An 18899-nucleotide genomic window follows, 5' to 3' on the forward strand; every position below is an offset into this window, starting at 1 on the left:
GCCCCCCCCCCTCCCTGCAGGCCAGAGCCCCCCAGCGCCACCCTGTGCACAGCCTGGGGGGCCGGAGGCTCTTGTGTCAGAACCGTTGGGCTGGCAGGGGCTGCGGGTCGGGAGTGAGGGGCACCAGCAGGGCTGGCAGGGGCTGCGGGTCGGGAGTGAGGGGCACCAGCAGGGCTGGGCTGGCAGGGGCTGCGGGTCGGGAGTGAGGGGCACCGGCAGGGCTGGGCTGGCAGGGGCTGCGGGTCGGGAGTGAGGGGCACCAGCAGGGCTGGGCTGGCAGGGGCTGCGGGTCGGGAGTGAGGGGCACTAGCAGGGCGGGGGGGCTGTGGGTCAGGAGTGAGGGGCACCAGCAGGGCGGGGGGGGGAAGCTGCCTCCCCCCGTCTGGCTCCCAGTAAAGCCCCAGGTCTGTCAATCCCAGTGAGGGCCCAGTCACGCCCCTTTTAAAGCCCTGGGCCCCCGTGGGCGGAGCCTAGGGAGTGATGGGGCGGAGCCCGGGGCGAGTGGGCGGGGCCTGCCTAGCCCCGCCCCCCGGGCAGACAATGCGCTGGGGCTGGCGCTGGCTGGGCGGCTGCTCCTGCGCTCGGTGCCGGGCGAGGCTGACGCGTCCCGGGGTCCCCCCCGCTTGGGCAGCCGGATCGGGGGGGTCGCTGGCAGGAACCGCCCCCGCGGCAGCCCCGGGGCATCCTGGGGCGGGGCCCCCGCCCGGGGAGAGAGACCCCCCCCAAACCCCTTGGCGGGGCGCAGGGAGGTAAGGGGGGGGCTGGATTTCGGGGGGACTACGGGCTGAGGGGACCTGGGGGGGGCTGGGACTGACTCTTTGGGCGGTTTGCCGGGGGGGGGGCGCTGGGCGGGGCCCGGGGGTCTGGGTGAAGGGTGGAGCCCTGGGGGGCTCTGGTGGGGGATGGGAGGGGCTGTGGGGCGGACCTGGCGGGGGGGGGAGTTGAGAGGGGGCGATCTGGGGGGACTGGGGTGGTTTCGGGGGGCTGCGGTGGGGGCGCTGGCGGGGGGGGGGGTTGGCGGACAGAGGGGCGGGGTTGGGGGTGGATTGGGGGGGGGGCAGAGTTACTGGGCTGCTCTGGCCCAATAAGGGGGTCTGGGGGCATCGCCTGCGGGTTGGGGCAGATCTTACAGGGGGGTGTGGGGGGGTCCTGAGGCTCTTGGGGGGCTGTGAAAGCTGGGGCTCTGCCGGGGGGCAGCCGTTATGGGGCGCTGTTTAGGGAGGGCTGAGATGAGCGCGGATACTGGGGGGGCTGAGATTGGGGGTGACCCTCAGGCAGCGGCCGGAGCCGGGAACGGCTGTGGGGGTGTTGCAGGATTTGGGGGTGACCCAGGGGAGGTAGCTGGGTTGTTTGGAGACCGAGGGAGGGTATTGGGTGGGGAGCAGGGGGGCTGGGAGCCCGGACTCCTGGGTTCTCTGCCCAGCTCTAGGAGAGGGCTGGGTGTGGTAGGGGGGACTGGCAGCCCGGACTCCTGGGTTCTCTCCCCGGCTCTGGACGGGGGCTGGGCTGTGGTGGGTGGGAGCAGGGCGGGCTGGGAGCCCGGACTCCTGGGTTCTCTCCCTGGGTGTGGCTGGTCGGAGCAGGCCTAGCTGGGAAGTTGAGGAAGGAGACGCCCCCGCCCGGAGGAGCTGTGGAAGGAGCCAGATTTATTATTGATGGTCCTAGGGGACGAATCCGCCCCAATAACATTCTGGTGGCCACTTGGGGGGGGGGGGGCGGGGGGCGAGGAAGGACCCGCGGGAGGGATCACAGGGCCTGGGAGCTGGGCTGGGACAGTCTGGGGGGGAGAAGGAGGGACCCCCCCAGGTCTCCTGGATTTCCCCGCTGCGCACATGTGCGGGGGGGGGGGTTATTCCTTCCCTCCCTGGGCTGTCCCGAGCCTGTTTTCTCTGCTGGGGGGCGGGGGGGGGTTGGTCTGTCCCGGGTCGGGGTGTCCCGCTGTCAGCCTGGGCGGGGGGTTGTGTTGTCTCAGGTTGCGGGTGGGTGAAAACAGATTGGGGGGTGTGGGGGGGTGTTGTGTTGTGGGGGGGTGAGCAATTGTCGCCGGGGGGGGAGGGGTTGTGGGTGTGTCTCGGGGCCCAGCGCAGTTGTGTGTTTGCGTGTCTCTCTTCCCCCGGTTGTGTGCGTGGAGGCCTTGTGAGCTGGGGGGGGGGGGTGCAGCTGGCGGGGGGGTTGTGGGTCTCGCTGGGGGTGCAGTGGGGGGTGTGTGGATCCAGCTGTCTCGAGTGATGCGTCTCTCTCCTGGGCGCTGGGGGTGTGTCTGCTTCAGATTGTCTCAGGTTGTGTGTGTGTGAGGTTGTGTCTCAGGGGTGTCTCTCAGGTGTGTGGGTGGGTGTTGTGTCTCTTAGGGGGGTGTGTGGGTGAGGTTGTGTCTCAGGGGTGTCTCTCAGGTGTGTGTGGGTGGGTGTTGTGTCTCTTAGGGGGGGGGGTGTGTGGGTGAGGTTGTGGGTTGTGTGTCTCTCCTCCTCCTCCGCCTTCCCCCCTCCTGACACACAGTTAAAAGGAACCAGCTGTTGCATATTTTTGCCCTGAGCGAATCTGAGCCCGGCCCCTGCCTGGCTCCCCCGGCCCTGGGTGGGGGCCGGCGGGGAACGGGCCCGGGAGATCGGGGCGATGGTGGGGGGGGGGGCGGGGGGGAGATCGGGGCGATGGGTGGGGGGGGCAGGCGGGGAGATCGGGGCGATGGTGGGGGGGGCCGGCGGGGCGATGGGGGGGGGCCGGCGGGGAGATCGGGGCGATGGTGGGGGGGGCAGGCGGGGAGATCGGGGCGATGGGGGGGGACAGGCGGGGAGATCGGGGCGATGGTGGGGGGGGGGCAGGCGGGGAGATCGGGGCGAGGGGGGCAGCCGGGGAGATCGGGGCGATGGGGGGGGCAGGCGGGGAGATCGGGGCGATGGTGGGGGGGGGGCGGCGGGGAACGGGCCGGGGAACCAGTGGCACTGACAGGGTCCCACCCCCTCCATGCCGGGGCTTATGGGCCGATTGTTAACTCAGGCTGGTCTCGGAGGAGCAGCTAAACCCGCAGTGAGCCAGGTGCTGCACAGACCCCCCCCCCCCCAGACAGGGCCGACGGGGGGGGGGGGGCGGCCGGCAGTTCAGAAGGGGGCCTGGGGCCCGGTGTAGCTGCTCTGCCCTTGCTGGGGGGCCTGAAAAACGTTTTTCAGCAGGGCCTGGACCTGCTCTCGGGGGCCCTGGCTGGACATCGGGGTCCCACCCAGACCCCCCCCCCATCGGGCATCGCGCTGCCCTTCCCCCGCCACACTGGGCACTGCTCCCTGCCCCACTGAAACCACAATTTCCATTAGAACCCAGGAGTCCTGGCTCCAGCCCCACCCCCCAACCACTAGCTCCCACTCCCCTCCCGCAGCCGGGGAGAGAACCCAGGAGTCCTGGCTCCAGCCCCCACCCCCTGCTCTAACCACTAGCCCCCGCTCCCCTCCCAGAGCTGGGGAGAGAACCCAGGTGTCCTGGCTCCAACCCCCCCCCCAACCCCTGGATCTCACTCCCCTCCCGCAGCCGGGCAGAGAACCCAGGAGTCCTGGCTCCAACCCCCACCCCACGCTCTAACCACCGGACCCCACTCCCCTCCCGGAGCCGGGGAGAGAACCCAGGAGTCCTGGCTCCCAGCCCCCCTTCCCCTTCCTTTTCCTCCCCACCCCCACCTCCGGACTCCTGAGTTCTCTTTCCAGCTGGACACCGGCCCCATTGTGTGTTGGCGGCACAAACAAGTCACATCCAGTCCCTGTCCTGAAGATAAGGCAGACGAGGAGGGGGGGTGGGGAGAGAAACAGTCTCAGGGACAGGAGAGATTGGCAGAAGGGCCTGGAATGGAACCCAGGAGTCCGGGCTCCAAGACCCCTGCTCTAACCACCAGCCCCCACTCCCTGTAGCCAGGGAGAGAACCCAGGAGTCCTGGTTCTCAGCCCACCCCCTACTCTAACCACCAGCCCCCACTCCCCTCCCAGAGCCAGGGAGAGAACCCAGGAGTCCTGGTTCTCAGTCCCCTCCTGCTCTCACCACCAGCCCCCACTCCCCTCCCAGAGCTGGGGAGAGAACCCAGGAGTCCTGGCTCCCAGCCCCCCTTGCTCTAACCCCCCCACCCTCCTCCCAGAGCCGGGGAGAGAACCCAGGCGTCCTGGCTCCCAGCCCCCCCTGCTCTAACCCCCCAGCCCCCACTCCCCTCCCAGAGCCGGGGAGAGAACCCAGGAGTCCTGGTTCCCAGCCCCCCCTGCTCTAACCACCAGCCCCCACTCCCCTCCCAGAGCCGGGGAGAGAACCCAGGAGTCCTGGTTCTCAGCCCCCTCCTGCTCTCACCACCAGCCCCCACTCCCCTCCCAGAGCCGGGGAGAACCCAGGAGTCCTGGTTCTCAGCCCCCTCCTGCTCTGACCCACCAGCCCCCACTCCCCTCCCAGAGCCGGGGAGAACCCAGGATACTGCTGAGATCTTTGATCTGGGCTCAAAGCTCTCCTGGGGGCAGAGTCCAGCAGGGCGTTTGGGGTGTGAGTTACCGGAGGGGGGGGTAGCATTTGGGGACTGGTGGCAGATAGAGATTTGGGGCACAGGGCAGATTGTGTGACTTCCAAGGGGATGAGTTTTTGGGGTCCCTGTTAGTACAGGGCTGACTCTGGGGGCAGATCTTTGGGGTGCGCAGAATCCGGCTGATTTCTATGGCTCTTTGTCATGGACAGTTTGGGGAGACAGCTTTTTAGGGTGACTCTGAGCACCATTTTTGGGGGGGTCCCGCTCATGAGCGACAGAACTCAGAGCAGATCTTTGGGGTACGGCTTGGTGGAGGGGTGTATTTCCGAGTTTAATGGGGACAGATTTGGGGGGGTCTTAGCGGGGGACAGTTCTTGGGGACGGATCTGGGGGTGACGTTCATTGGGACAGATTTGGAGGCGCGTGCGCAAGGCAGGGAACACGAGACGACTGAACAAAGCAGACGTGTGTGGCCTGCGTTCTTGAGGGGCCGAATTCAGACTGACTTTGGCAGGGGTGGGTTTCGGGGGGTGTTTTTTCGCGGGGACGGATGGAGCCGAGAAAACCGACCCGGCCCTAACCGTGCGCGTCTCTCCCTTCTCATAGGTGCTGGCGGATCTACTCTCCTTTGTGCGGACGCAACAAATAGCTTTTTTTCCTCCCGAAATTCCTGGAAAGGGGGAGGGAATTTGTATTTTTATACCGTCTGGAGCGAGTGAGATCTGCAAAGAATTTCCCCTGGCGTCGGGATGAAGATTGTTTGAGCAGAGAACTCGATAGAACCCAGGCGTCCGGGTTCCCAGCCCCCGCCCCGCTCTAACCCGCTCCCCTCGCTTGGGATTTGATCCGCGGAGCATTTAACCGAGGAAGAAACCGCAGCGACCTGGTGCTGGAGGAAAGGAATTGGGTCCAGAGGGAAGTTGACAGACCGATGCGGTGGGAGTTGGTTAACGGGGTAACTGGCTCTCGGAAGGAATGGATCAACGGGGGCACTGATCCAAGAGGAGAAATTGAGCGGCTGAGTGCTTGCTTGGGTCGTTAATGCTAACGAGCGATCGGCCCCCTGCCCGGGGTAATGGATCGGCTGGTGGGAGAAGCAGGCCCCAGGGGAAATTGATTGGCCGGTGGCCACAGGTCAGGAAGAGAGAAGGGGGCAGAAATTGAGCCGAGATCTGGGGCTGGAGACGCTCTCGGTCGGATAATCGGGGCTTGCCGGGAAGCAGGACCGATTGGCGGAGGGGTGCCCCGCCCCCGGGCGATATTGACCGGAAGATGGAATTGATCAGCTGACTGGGGAGTCGGTGCCCAGGGCGTGACACTGATCAGAGGAAAGTGACTCATTGACTGGGAAATTGGTCGGGTTCAGGGAGAACGGGGGGCCCAGGAGGGCTTGGCCGGGTGGGTGATTTGCCCGGGGGTCCATTGAAATTGATCCGAAAAACTGACTGTGGCCGGGTGATCGGGAGTCACTGATCGGCCGGTGAGAGGGGAGACCCGCCGGCCCATCGGAGACCCCTGCGGGGAGACGACGGAGCCGTTTCTCTCGCCCTCCGCGGGGATCGGTCGGTCTCTGCGCCCGGCGTGGGGCGAGCTCCCAGCCATGGCGGGTCCCTCCTCCTTCGGCAGATACACCCACGCCATCGTCCGCAGCGTCCCGGACTCGCTGGCCGCCCAGCCGGACGGGGACGGGGCGGAGCCGGTGGACCTGGCCAAGGCGCACCGGCAGTACGGGGTCTACACCGGCATCCTGCGGCAGAAGCTGGGGCTGCAGGTGATCGAGCTGGCGGCGGACGAGGGGCTGCCCCGCTCGGTGCTGGTGGAGGACGCGGCCGTGATACAGGGCGATACGGCGCTCGTCACCCGGCCTTGGGAGCCGGCGCGGCGCGGAGAGGTAACCAGGACGCCTGGGTTCCTTCCCCGGCTCTGGGAGGGGAGTGGGGGCTGGTGGGTGAGAGTGTGTGTGTGTGGGGGGGCTGGGAGCCAGGACTCCTGGGTTCTCTCCCCGGCTCTGGGAGGGGAATGGGGCTAGTGGGTTAGAGCAGGGGGGTTGGGAGCCAGGACTCCTGGGTTCTCTCCCCGGCTCTGGGAGGGGAGTGGGTCTAGCAGTGCCAGTGCTTGGCTCGTTAACCCATCAATTATTGTAGCGGGGGTGGGGTGGAGGCTAATTCTCCATCTGCTTCCTCCAGGGAGGCCCTGGGACTTGTCTCCCCCCGTCTCCCCTCCCCACTCCACTGGGGTCTGGAGAGGAGAGTTGGTCACCTGACCCGAGTTGCCGAGGCAACTGCTCATTCCAGCATGACCTCATTGGTGATGCAAACCCCTCCCTTACGCCTCCAGAGACCTTTCGGGAACCCCCCTCCCCACCCCTCCTCAGCCAGTCCCTGCCCTGGGGCCGGGTGGGAGCCGGCGCCCCCTAGAGGGGACAGGCCCCTGCCCCATTCCCTGCCCCCAGAGCCAGCCAGTCCCTGCCCTGGGGCCGGGGGGAGCCGGCGCCCCCTAGAGGGGACAGGCCCCTGCCCCATTCCCCGCCCCCCTGAGCCAGCCAGTCCCTGCCCTGGGGCCGGGTGGGAGCCGGCGCCCCCCAGAGGGGACAGGCCCCTGCCCCATTCCCTGCCCCCTTGAGCCAGCCAGTCCCTGCCCTGAGGCCGGGGGGAGCCGGCGCCCCCCAGAGGGGACAGGCCCCTGCCCCATTCCCTGCCCCCAGAGCCAGCCAGTCCCCGCCCTGGGGCTGGGGGGAGCCGGCGCCCCTAGAGGGGACAGGCCCCTGCCCCATTCCCCGCCCCCCTGAGCCAGCCAGTCCCTGCCCTGAGGCCGGGTGGGAGCCGGCGCCCCCTAGGGGGGGACAGGCCCCTGCCCCATTCCCCGCCCCCCTGAGCCAGCCAGTCCCTGCCCTGAGGCCGGGTGGGAGCCGGCGCCCCCAAGAGGGGACAGGCCCCTGCCCCATTCCCCGCCCCCTTGAGCCAGCCAGTCCCTGCCCTGAGGCTGGGTGGGAGCCGGCGCCCCTAGAGGGGGACAGGCCCCATATCTCGTTTCCCACCCTCCGGAGCCCAGCCCGTGTGGCTGAACCTTGCCGGGTAGTAGTAACTCTGGAGGGGGGAGCTGAATGCCGGGGGATGAGGGCGCACACGGGCGGGGTAGGTCGGGGATGTGGAAGAGGGATGTTGACTTTCTGAACCCCCACAATCTCTGATTGGTGCTGGGTGCAGGCCGCTGAAGCCTGCGTAGAAGTAGTGAAGTTTGAGGCCTGGGTTGGGCGCCGTGGGGCGGGGTCAAAGGGCCTGTGTCGCTGGGGCTGGTTGGGTAGGGTGAGCGTGTCAGCTGGGGTCAACGGGGAGAGGGTGTTGGCAGCCATTTCTGGACCCTCATCATCTCTCCTTGAGGTTGGGTGTAGGCCGCTGAAGCCTGCCTTGTAGTAGTGGTGCCAGAGGCCTGGATTGGGAGCCATTGGAGGGGGTCAAAGAGCCCATGTTGGCAGGGTTGGCTGGGGAGGACAAGGGTGTCAACTGGGGGGGCACCGGCAAGGGGGTGTGGTGGCCATTTCAGAACCCTCCCAATCTCTCTTTCCTTGGGTGTAGGCCCTGAAGCCTGTCTGGTAGTTCAACTCATGGGGTTGCTAAGGGATGGGCCAGTGTAGAGGGGGAAGGGGGAGTGTAGGGGAATCCCCTGCAAGAGTTAATCTCTGTTGTTCGGGGTGGGGGGCCCGATCCAGATCAGCAGCATCAAGAGGGTCCTGGAGGAACTGAAGATGCGGGTGGTGGAGGTGACGGACGATGGGGCCACCTTGGACGGCAGCGACGTGCTCTTCACAGGTGAGTGCCCCAGCCCTGGCGGCGACGGGACAAGTAGCCATGGCTTGAACCCTGGGTGTGAACCAGCAGGGGGCGGTGTGGAGCAAACTGTCTTCCTGTAACCCCCTAGTCCTCATTCATTTCCCAGAGCTGGGGAGAGAACCCAGGAGTCCTGGCTCCCTGCCCTGCCCCCCTCCTGCCTCATTCTAAGGGCATTGGTCAATTCCCAGCTGCACTGGGAGGTTGGTTAGGGGGTGGGGGGCAAGGGGAGGTGGGGCTGATGGGGCACCCGAGGGGCCAGCTCCAGCTTGGGTGCATCTGAGTGAAGCCAAAGCAATGGGAGCTAATTTGGCCATGGCATCTCGAGGGTTAATGAGCCTTGTCCCGCCCCTTCCTGTCTCCTTACAGGTCGAGAGTTCTTTGTGGGCATCTCCAAATGGACCAATCACCGAGGGGCGGAGGCGGTGGCGGATGCTTTTCGGGTGAGCTGAAATTTTGGCAGGGTCAGGGATCGAACCCAGGAGTCCTGGCTCCCACCCCGCAACTCTCCCTTTTCCCAGGGCTGCAAGTCGGGACTGAGGGGCACCGGCAGAGCTGGGGGGGGGGCAGGGCTGGGCTAACGGGCTGCGGGTCGGGAGTGAGGGGCACCGGCAGAGCTGAGGGGGCAGGGCTGGGCTGGCAGGGGCTGCAGGTCGGGAGTGAGGGGCACCGGCAGAGCTGGGGGGGGCAGGGCTGGGCTGGCAGGGGCTGCGGGTCGGGAGTGAGGGGCACCGGCAGAGCTGGGGGGCAGGGCTGGGCTGGCAGGGGCTGTGGGTTGGGAGTGAGGGGCACCGGCAGAGCTGGGGGGCAGGACTGGGCTGGCAGGGGCTGTGGGGCACCGGCAGGGCTGGGGTCCATGCATGTGTTTTTCTCACCCTTCCCCGGGTGCCAGGATTTTGCTGTCTCCACGGTCCCCGTGACGGGCTCCTCCCATCTGAAGAGTTTCTGTAGCATGGCTGGGCCGGACACAATCGCCATTGGAAGCAGTGAGGCTGCCAAGAAAGCCATGAGGGTAACGGGGCCTATACCGGGCTGGGTGGGCCCAGGGGGGCTGAGGTGTGGTGGTAGCTGTGGGATACTGGGCTGGGTGGGCTCCGGGAGGCCGAGCGGTGGTGGGAGCGGTGGGATACCGGGCTGGGTGGGCCCGGGGGGCTGAGCGGTGGTGGGAGCGGTGGGATACCGGGCTGGGTGGCCACAGGGAGGATGAGCGGTGGTGGGAGCGGTGGGATACCGGGCTGGGTGGGCCCGGGGGGCTGAGTGGTGGTGGGAGCGGTGGGATACCGGGCTGGGTGGGCTCCGGGAGGCTGAGCGGTGGTGGGAGCGGTGGGATCCCGGGCTGGGTGGGCCCAGGGGGCTGAGCGGTGGTGGGAGCGGTGGGGACACCGGGCTGGGTGGGCCCGGGGGGCTGAGCGGTGGTGGGAGCGGTGGGACACCGGGCTGGGTGGGCCCGGGGGGCTGAGCGGTGGTGGGAGCGGTGGGATACCGGGCTGGGTGGGCCCGGGGGCTGAGCGCTGGTGGGAGCAGTGGGATACCGGGCAGGGTGGGCCCAGGGGCTGAGCGGTGGGATACCGGGCTGGGTGGACTCAGGGCACTGATCTAAGGACTGCGTGGAGGAGGGGGGACCCCAGGCCCTGCTCTCACCCCCGTCCCCCCGCCCCAGAGCATGGAGCAGCTGACCGATCACCACTACGACACGCTGACGGTGCCGGACGACCCCGCCGGGAACTGCGTCTACGTGCGCCTGGGGCCCAAGGGCTGTGCCCTGCTCCACCGCAGCCCCGAGGAGTTCCCCAGCAGCCTGCAGGTGAGGGGGCGGAGCTCGGGCGCTGGGGGCGGGGCTAGAAGTGGATGGAGGGGGCATGGGCCACCTGGAATTTGGAGACCTGGGGGCGGAGTTTGGGATAGGAGGGTGGGGCCTGGGGAACTGGGGGTAGGGCTAGGAGCGGGTGGGTGGGGCATAGGGGATGGGTGGTGTGGAGTGAATGGGGGCAGGGCTTTTGGATCTGGAGGCGGGGTTTGCGATAGGAGGGCGGGGCTAGGAGTGGGTGGGGCTGTCAATGCAAAGGGAGTGGCATGGAAATGGCTCCTTCTTACCCACAATGCCTTGCTGACCCGTGTGTCTCCCCGCAGCTGTTCCAGAAGCTGGCCGACCTCACCCTGATCCCTGCCGCCTGCAGCGAGGTGGCCAAGCTGGGGGGGACCCTCAGCTCCTGCTCCCTTCTCATCAACAAGAAGCTCGACCGCTAGTGCCTCCGGCCCCCCCAGCTACGGGGGGGAGCCTCTGACCCCCCCATCCTCCCTATGTGCCCATCTTACCCAGCCCATGCCCTGTACCCCCAAACCTCAGGGCACCCCTCAACTTACTGCCCATCTGGGAAGTGGTGATCACCCTTCCCCCTACTGCCTCCCCACCTGCCTGGAAAGTGGGGTCCCCCAAGCCCCCAGAAGCCGGGGGGGCATATTTGGAACCTACCACATCATGCGGACCCTGAAAATAATGGGGTCCTGCCTTCTTGGGAGGTGGAGAGCAGGGGGTCTCCATTAGCAGGAGAGGGTGGAAGCCCATTGGGTGGGGCCTCCAAATTGTTGGGGGTCCCTTTGTTCCTTCTCCAGGAGCAACGGCGGGTGGGACCCATCTATACTTAGTGGGTGGCCTGGGGAGGGAGGTGTTACATCCCCATATGGGGGTTTGGGGAACCCAGCTATGTCCCGCTGGGATAGTGGAGGGTTTGGGGGACCCTGATTTATCATGCCACCGGGGGGGAGGTGTGGGGGATACAGGCATGTTATACCACGCAATGGGACCCCAATATTGAAGCCACGGCATTGGAGGACCCCCGATACCTGAGAGCCCTGAATTAGGGGGGACCTTTCACTGTGGTTAGGATCTTCCAGCCCCCCTCTGCCATTCATCCACTAATCTATGGTGCTGGTGTTTTGGGGGTAACCCCTCTCACCCCCTTGAAACACAACTCGCTCCCCACTGCCACACCCCAATAGCACGACCCCTTCCCCCGTTAGCAGTAGCAACTGTGGGTCCTTGGGGCTGACGGTTGGTGGTAGCGCTGGGATACCAGGCTGGCTAGGCCTGCTGTGGGGCAGCTGGGGATCCCAGACCTCTAGCTATGTAAGGGTGACTGCCCCCCCAAAGACAGGGGTGCCTTGTGTGTGTGTTAGAGTAGTTAGGGGGGCTCCTAGGAGCCCCTGGTGATGTGGAGTAGGAGCGCCCCCGAGGGCAGAGCCAGGGTGTTGATCCAGAGGGAGGGGGTGTTTAGCTTCTCACTGCCTCTGAGATCTTTGACACAATAAAGAATTGAACCAATTTAGCTCCGAGTCATGTCTCAATTAGGGGGGGACCTGTACCCCACTGCTTACCCCCTGAGCCAGCCAGTGCCCCCACCCAGAGCCAGCATCCCCTAGAGGGGAAACCTCACACTTCAATTTCAATTCTCTCCATTGGACCCACTTTAATTTTTGGGAGGGGGGTGCAAAATGCCGACCCCCCCAGAGCAGCTGCTGTGATCCATAAATAGATTTAATGTCAACTAAATAAATAAGAGTTTAATTCAGTTACAAATATTTTCCCTCTTAAATAGTCCAGTCTGCTTTGGCGTATTGAAAACAAAAACGCCCCATTTCTGGCCGTCCCTGTCCCAGCGGGATCATCGGACTCCCGAAAAGCCCAGAGCTGCTTGGCACGTTGCTGCTGAGGTCGCGTTTGGTATGACTTTGTGTAGGGTCTACAAAAATAAGAGCTGGTCAACAACCCCCGCCAGGAACAGCCGTGCAGCTGCTCTCTGAGGTGTGGGGGGAACTGCAGGCACTGAAGGCGAGCTCCATACTGTTGGGGGGGGGGGCGGCTTTGTATATCCCCATAGCTGACCCTCCCTGTGTGAGGGAGACCTTAGGTGGGGGCCACCAGCTGGAGGATCATCCTACATCTCCCTCCACTGTCAGAAGAGCTGCCAAGATGGCTGCCACAACAGTTCTCATGGTCAGCCATCTTGGATGACACTGAAGGGTCTCCCTCCACCTTCGTCTCTTCCAAGATGGCTGCCCCGAGGGCTCACCCTCCATTATTCGTGGCCACTGTCTCGGACTAAGCTTTCAAAGGAGGCAGAACCTATTCATGAGTGGCCGTCTGGGAAGAGACTTCAGGGTCATATTGTCTTGAAAACCTCTTCCATGGTGGTTACCAAGAAGGGTCGACCTCCATTTTTCATGGCCAGCTTCTTAGATGAAGCCATGGGAGGGGAAGCGAGGTCTTGGTGGCCATCTTGGGCAAAGGCTTGGTGGGGGAGAGGCGTTGTGGGCAGCCATCTTGGGTGAAGGCCTGGTGGGGGGAGATGCATTGTGGGCGGCCATCTTGGGCAAAGGCTTGGCAGGGGAGAGGCGGTGTGGGCAGCCATTTTGGGTGAAGGCTTGGCAGGGGAGAGGCGGTGTGGGCAGCCATCTTGGGCGAAGGCTTGGCAGGGAAGAGGCGGTGTGGGCGGCCATCTTGAGTGAAGGCTTGGCAGGGGAGAGGCGGTGCAGGCAGCCATCTTGAAAGACACCAACCCGGGAGTCCAAGCTGTCGGCTATGTCTCTAGGCCCGAGTGAGGCCCAAGCCCCAGTCCCGTGGGCCGCAGACGAACTGCCCCACTCTAGAGGTTGGTGTCGCCGATCAGGGCCTTGAAGGCTAAGGTGTCCTCGTGGATGTAGGTGGCTTCCGGGGCGTGGAGCTGGCACAGGGGGAAGAATTCGGGGACGCCGCTGGCTATGTTGCAGTTGCTCACGGGCCGCTGGAAGGAAGAGGAGGCTTCCGACGGTCGGAAAGAGCTTGAGATGTGACGGTCGCCGACTTGATCCAGAAGCGTGAAGGTGACCTGGGGAGCGGATTGAAAGGATTAAAGGTTGTTAGAGGTCCGTGGGGCTCCCTATAGGGGAAAGACCCCGTGTCCCATGCCCCTCTCACCTTGTGATGGAAAGGCCATTTGAGCCAGCAATCGTATTCGCCCCTCATCAGCACCAAGAAGAGGGAGATGTGCGTCCCAGCCCCGGTGCCGTCCCCGTTGAGGTAAACCTTGAGGCAGAGTTTGTAGCCGTAGCGGCTGGTGTAAAAGGCTGATGGAGGCAGAGAGAGAGAGAGATGACTGATATCTGCCTCTCCCACTGACAAACGCGTGTGACTGTGGAACTCCCTGCCCCATGATATTACCACACCAAGCTATTTCACAGGAGACGATTGCGTGGTGGGGGAATTTCTGCTTCCCTCCCCCATGTCCCACTAAGTGCACTGACCTGGGGACACTGTTAACGTGTGGGACTCCAGGCCCCATGACATTGTTGTGCCGAGGGCTATTCCAGGCTGACTGACACATCACAGGGGATTTATTACTTCCCACTACTGTTGCCTGGTTGTCTGCCGTAAAGCTAATGACTTTGAATAGTGTTCACCTGTGGAACTCCCTGCCACTAGATTTCACCATGCCCAAAGTGTTCTGGGGGATAATACCCACTGAGGTGCATTATGTGGGATTTATGCTATACTCTGCCCACTGTTAACCTCTGGAACCCCCCACAACAGGAAATCATTGTGCTGAGGACATTCCAGTTGTGGGGCTTTGCTGTCTGGTGAAGGGCATTATAGGGTCACAGACCTCAACATGGCCATCTGGTCTTGGTGTTTTGCCTGCAGGACTGTTTGCTATTGGATCTTTATGTATCTAAAATATTCCCAGAAGGCATGTTGCCTCCATGGAGAGCATTGCAGGGGATTTCTGAACATCCTCTGCTGTTTTCCTTGCTGTAGGCTGGCATTAACCTGCGGAACTCCCTGCTCCTGGATGTTAGCACAGCCAGGATAGCCTCCATGGTGATGCATCCCTGTTGAGGTGCATTATGGGGGATTTGCTACCTCTTGCACTGACCCACACATGGTGTTGGGCTGCGGGAACTCTCTGCCACATGCTATTGCTGTGGCCAAGGTGTGGTGCATGCTGGGGGATTTCCTTCTGCTCCCCGGTGATGGCACTTACGGGGAGAGTAGAGGGCAGGTGTCTGTCTGGAAAGGGCTTGCTGCATCTTGCGCCCTATGTCAGGGAGCCTCCAGAGAAACTGCCCGTTGTAGGAGGTCTGCTCCAGGGCCTCGACCCGGGCCCCCAGGTTGCTGATCATCACATCCTTGAGGGCCAGGAGCGTGTCCTGCTGGGCCACCTGGAAGGAAGGGGATGGAGAAGTTGGTGGGAGTTGAGGTCTGGGGTCCAGTCGGTGGCTGGGATGCTCATGGGCAGGGTGCAATATACCACAAGGAAGGAGACAGGACAACGGGGCTAAGGTCATGGGTCAAGTGTCAAACGTGAGGTCATGGGTCAAGGTTCAGGCCTCATGGGCCCAAGCTGACCCATGGGGGAGCAGGTGCAAGGTGGTAGCCAATAGGGGGCGTTGTAGGGCAACTCGGAAAGGTCTTTGGTCTATTTTTGGACCCTGCATCGAATGGGAGGGGTCAGAGGTCAAAGTTGAGAGCACATGGGCCAACCACAGGTCCAATGCAGGGGGGTCAAAGGTCAGAACTCACAGGTCACCATGAAGTCACAGGTCAACTCTGAAAGCTCTTGGGGCAACCATGGGACTAATGTAAGGGATCAGAGGTCAAAGTTGAGAGCAGTGGGGTCATAGGTCAACCCTGAAAGTTCATGGCTAAACCATGGGGCCGAAGGCTGAATCTGAGGGCTCATGACTCAAATGTCAAATCCTTGGTCCAAGCTGGGGTCATAGGTCAACTCTGGGAGCAGGGGCCAAATGGGAGAGGTCAGAGGTCAACGAGCTGGCATGGGGGTTTCTGACACCCCCGCCCCCCCCCCAGCTGTGGGGCGAGCGCTGACCTTCTCCTCCAGGTACAGGATTCGGGCCATGGCTTCCCCCAGCACGTTGGCCGAGCCCCCGTTGGCCGAGCCTCTGGCCCCCTCGCGCCGGCCCATCTCCCGGCTCAGCACCGTCACGATGTTCTGCAAGGTCTTCTGCTGCGCCTCCACCTCGTCCAGCCGCTGGTCCAGCCGTCCCCGGGGCTCCTGCGGCCCCTGCACCACCTCCACCACGAGGCGCCGGCGGGACGGGGCCGCCAGGGCCTCGCCCTCCTCCACCATCCCAACCTGCGGATGGCGCACCTGTTACGGGCGAGAGGAGAGAGCTGAGCCCACGGGCCCCCCAGTCCCGCCGTGGGGCCAGCCCTGCCTGCCCGGGGAAAGCGCCCCCTGCTGAGCCTCCCGCCCTGCCCCACAGCGCCCCTGGAAATACTCGTCCCCACATCTCCATCCGCCGCGTGCTAGGACAGTGCTTTGACGGGGGGACTAGCTTTTGTCTGAGCACTAGAGCCACGTGTCCCCCAGACCGACGTACCCGGTCCAGGTCGTTGAGCAGCTGCTTTCCCTGGTCCTCCAAACACTGAAGACAGGACAGGATCCCGGCCCTGCAAAGCCCGGGAGAGGAAAGGTGTCAGGGTATCGGCACTGCCTGGCACGGGAGAGCGCCCCCTGCTGCCCCCCACAGCCCAGCCCCACTGCTGTCCCCTTACCCTGCTGCCCCCGCCCTGCTCCCCGCAGCCCAGCCCCCCTGGTGCCTCCTGCCTCGCTCCCTGCTGCCCCCCACAGCCCAGCCCCACTGCTGTCCCCCTGCCCCTTACCCTGCTGCCCCCGCCCTGCTCCCCGCAGCCCAGCCCCCCTGGTGCCTCCTGCCTCGCTCCCTGCTGCCCCCCACAGCCCAGCCCCACTGCTGTCCCCCTGCCCCTTACCCTGCTGCCCCCGCCCTGCTCCCCGCAGCCTAGCGCCCCCTGGTGCCTCCCGCCCTGCTCCCTCCTGGCCCCCAGCAGCCCAGCCCCACTGCTGTCCCCCTGCCCCTTACCCTGCTGCCCCCGCCCTGCTCCCCGCAGCCCAGCGCCCCCTGGTGCCTCCCGCTCCGCCCCCTGCTGCCCCCGCCCTGCTGCCCCCGCCCAGCAGCCCCTGGTGCCCGCCCAGCAGCCCAGCGCCCCCTGCTGCCCCCCAGCGCCCCCCACCTGCTGGAGTCCCGCTCGCACTCTTTGCAGACGTGGTGCCCACAGTCCCTGCTGTGCCCCGGCTCCGTGAGCTGCTCGCACCAGTCGCACCGGGATCCCCCCTCGGAGGCTCCGGGCGCCCCCCCCAGGGACCCCTCCGGCTCCCCCTGCTGGGTGGGGCTGGGAGCCGAGAGCAGCTTGGCGCTGCCCCAGGGGCTGAAGATTATTGAGCTCATCTCGGTGGGGGGAGGGGATGCCTGTGGGGAGAAAGAGCCAGACAGGAAAGGGTTAAACGGTGCTGATTGGCTGAGAGCCGGTGCACCCTCCCTCCCCTGCTCAGAGCTGAGTGGCTGATAGTCAGTCATCTATCCCATTCCGAGCTCTGATTGGCTGGGAGTGGGTCTGTCCCATTCCCTGAGTCTGATTGGCCAGGGGGCAGTGGTCTATCCCACTCCCGGAGCTGACTGGCTAGGAGCGGTGGTATTTCCCATTCCCCAGGCCTGATTGGCTCAGAGACAATGACGTCTCCCATTAACTCTGTCCCTGTGCTGATTGGCTGAACAGCGAGGGTCTAGACCCTCCTCCGCGCTCTGATTGGCTGGGAGGCTGGAACTTTTCCGGTCTATTCATTCAATCCCGGGTCCACGAGTCCCGAGTCCCCCTGGGGAATCCCCCGGGGGCCGCGGACGTTCCCGGAGAGACCCGCGGGGATCCCCCGCCCCCGTCCCCGCCGGGGCCTTTCCATTGGGGGCGCCCCCCAGCTGTGCCTCCACCCTCCCCCAGCCAGCCCCACAGATCCCCCCTCCCGTCCCCCTGCCAGCCCCAGAGCCCCCCATCCGCCCCCACAGATCCCCCCCACCCGTCATCCGTCCCCCTCCCTCCCCCAGCCAGCCCCACAGATCCCCCCACCCGCCCCCCCGGCCCCACAGATCACCCCTCCCGCCATCCGTCCCCGTCCCTCCCCGAGCCAGCCCCACAGTCCCCCCCACCCGCCCCCCCCGCCCCCCCGATCCCCCCGCCCCACCCGTCCCCCTGCCAGCCCCAGAGCCCCCCCCCCCCCCCCATCCGCCCCCACAGATCCCCCCCACCCGTCATCCGTCCCCCTCCGTCCGACTCCCTCCCCCAGCCCTCCCCAGACCCCCCTCCCCCCCATCCACCCCATCCGTCCCCCTCTCTCCCCCAGCCTGCCCCACAGATCCCCCCTCCCGTCCCCCTGCCAGCCCCAGAGCCCCCCACCCGCCCCCCCGGCCCCACAGATCCCCCCTCCCCACCCGTCCCCCTGCCAGCCCCAGACCCCCCCATCCGCCCCCACGCCCCACAGATCCCCCCTCCCCACCATCCACCCCATCCGTCCCCCTGCCAGCCCCAGAGCCCCCCCCACCCCCATCCGCCCCCACAGATACCCCCTCCCGTCATCCGTCCCCCTCCCTCCCCCAGCCAGCCCCAGACCCCCCTCCCCACCATCCACCCCATCCGTCCCCCTCTCTCCCCCAGCCAGCCCCACAGATCCCCTCCCCCCACCCGTCCCCTGCCAGCCCCAGAGCCCCCCATCCGCCCCCCCCGATCCCCCTCCCCCCTCCGTCCCCCTGCCAGCCCCAGAGCCCCCCATCCGCCCCCTCCCCCCACCCGTCCCCCTGCCAGCCCCAGAGCCCCCCATCCGCCCCCCCCGGCCCCACAGATCCCCCTCCCCACCATCCACCCCATCCGTCCCCCTCTCTCCCCCTGCCAGCCCCAGACCCCCCCATCCGCCCCCCCCCCGGCCCCACAGATTCCCCCTCCCCACCATCCACCCCACTCGTCCCCCTCTCTCCCCCTGCCAGCCCCAGACCCCCCATCTGTCCCCCCCGGCCCACAGAGCCCCACAGATCCCCCATCCCCACCATCCACCCCATCCGTCCCCCTCTCTCCCACTGCCAGCCTCAGACACCCCCCCAGCCGTCCCCCCGGCCCACCCAGCCCGAGACATCCCCCCTCCCAACCCCATCCGTCCCCCTCTCTCCCCCCCAGCCAGCCCCAGACCCCCACATCTGTCCTCCCAGGCCCCACAGACCCCCCATCTGTCCTCCTTCCCCCAGCCAACCCCACAGACCCCCCTCCCCACCAGCCACCCCATCCGTCTCCCTCCCTCCCCCAGCCAGCCCCACAGAGCCCCCATCCGTCCCCCCCCAGGCAGCACCAGACCCCCCCGCCCCACATCTGTCCCCCTCCCCCCAGCCCGCCCCCCAGCCCCGTCTCCCCGCTCCCCCCCAGCCCCCCGATCCCGGCCCGGCCCCGCCCCGGGGTCGCTCACCGCCCGATCCAGCCCGTCCGTGTGTCTGGGGCCCCGGCCGCGTCCGTCTGGCTGCGCCCGGCGCCGGCCCGGGGACCCCCCGCCCGCCAGCCCCGCCCCCAGTGACGTGCCGGCCGCGCGCGGAAATTTCCCCCCCACCCGCAGGGAATTCCAGTGACGTCACCAGGAGGGCCCCCCCCCGGACATGCCCCCCCCCCCCGCCAGCCGGGAAAGGAGCCCGAGCGGGGTGTGTGTGTGTAACTCTGTGTGTGTGTGTGTGTGTGTGTGTGTGTGTGTGTCCCCCTGCCGGCTCTG

The 18899-nt window shown here is 66.0% G+C and overlaps 2 protein-coding genes across 5 annotated transcripts; one reads left to right on the forward strand and one right to left on the reverse strand.

The window, feature by feature from the left end:
- Positions 1-582: 582 nt before the first annotated feature.
- Positions 583-11633, forward strand: LOC123344907 (N(G),N(G)-dimethylarginine dimethylaminohydrolase 1-like). Of its 3 annotated transcripts, none has more exons than XM_044981407.1 (7): positions 583-749; positions 5087-6371; positions 8190-8289; positions 8677-8750; positions 9200-9319; positions 9968-10111; positions 10438-11633. In XM_044981407.1, the coding sequence occupies exons 2-7, from the start codon at positions 6081-6083 to the stop codon at positions 10552-10554; spliced, it is 846 nt and encodes a 281-aa protein (XP_044837342.1). In that variant the 5' UTR covers positions 583-749; positions 5087-6080; the 3' UTR covers positions 10555-11633. The 3 variants fall into 3 exon arrangements, with proteins under 3 accessions (XP_044837342.1, XP_044837343.1, XP_044837344.1); XM_044981408.1 differs by lacking the exon at positions 583-749 and adding an exon at positions 3018-3033; XM_044981409.1 differs by lacking the exons at positions 583-749; positions 5087-6371 and adding an exon at positions 7579-7614.
- On the reverse strand, positions 11263-18650 carry LOC123344886 (TNF receptor-associated factor 2-like). Of its 2 annotated transcripts, XM_044981380.1 has the most exons (7): positions 18606-18650; positions 16337-16572; positions 15685-15754; positions 15171-15452; positions 14325-14502; positions 13262-13410; positions 11263-13172 (listed from the first exon to the last, which is right to left on the reverse strand). In XM_044981380.1, exons 2-7 carry the CDS (start codon positions 16549-16551, stop codon positions 12951-12953), a joined length of 1116 nt encoding a protein of 371 aa, XP_044837315.1. In that variant the 5' UTR covers positions 16552-16572; positions 18606-18650; the 3' UTR covers positions 11263-12950. The 2 variants fall into 2 exon arrangements, with proteins under 2 accessions (XP_044837315.1, XP_044837314.1); XM_044981379.1 differs by lacking the exon at positions 18606-18650 and having other exon boundaries at positions 16337-16989.
- Between the last annotated feature and the right edge of the window lie 249 nt (positions 18651-18899).

The sequence above is a fragment of the Mauremys mutica genome, chromosome 12 (genome assembly GCF_020497125.1).
Source record: "Mauremys mutica isolate MM-2020 ecotype Southern chromosome 12, ASM2049712v1, whole genome shotgun sequence".
Taxonomy (NCBI): Eukaryota; Metazoa; Chordata; order Testudines; family Geoemydidae; genus Mauremys; species Mauremys mutica.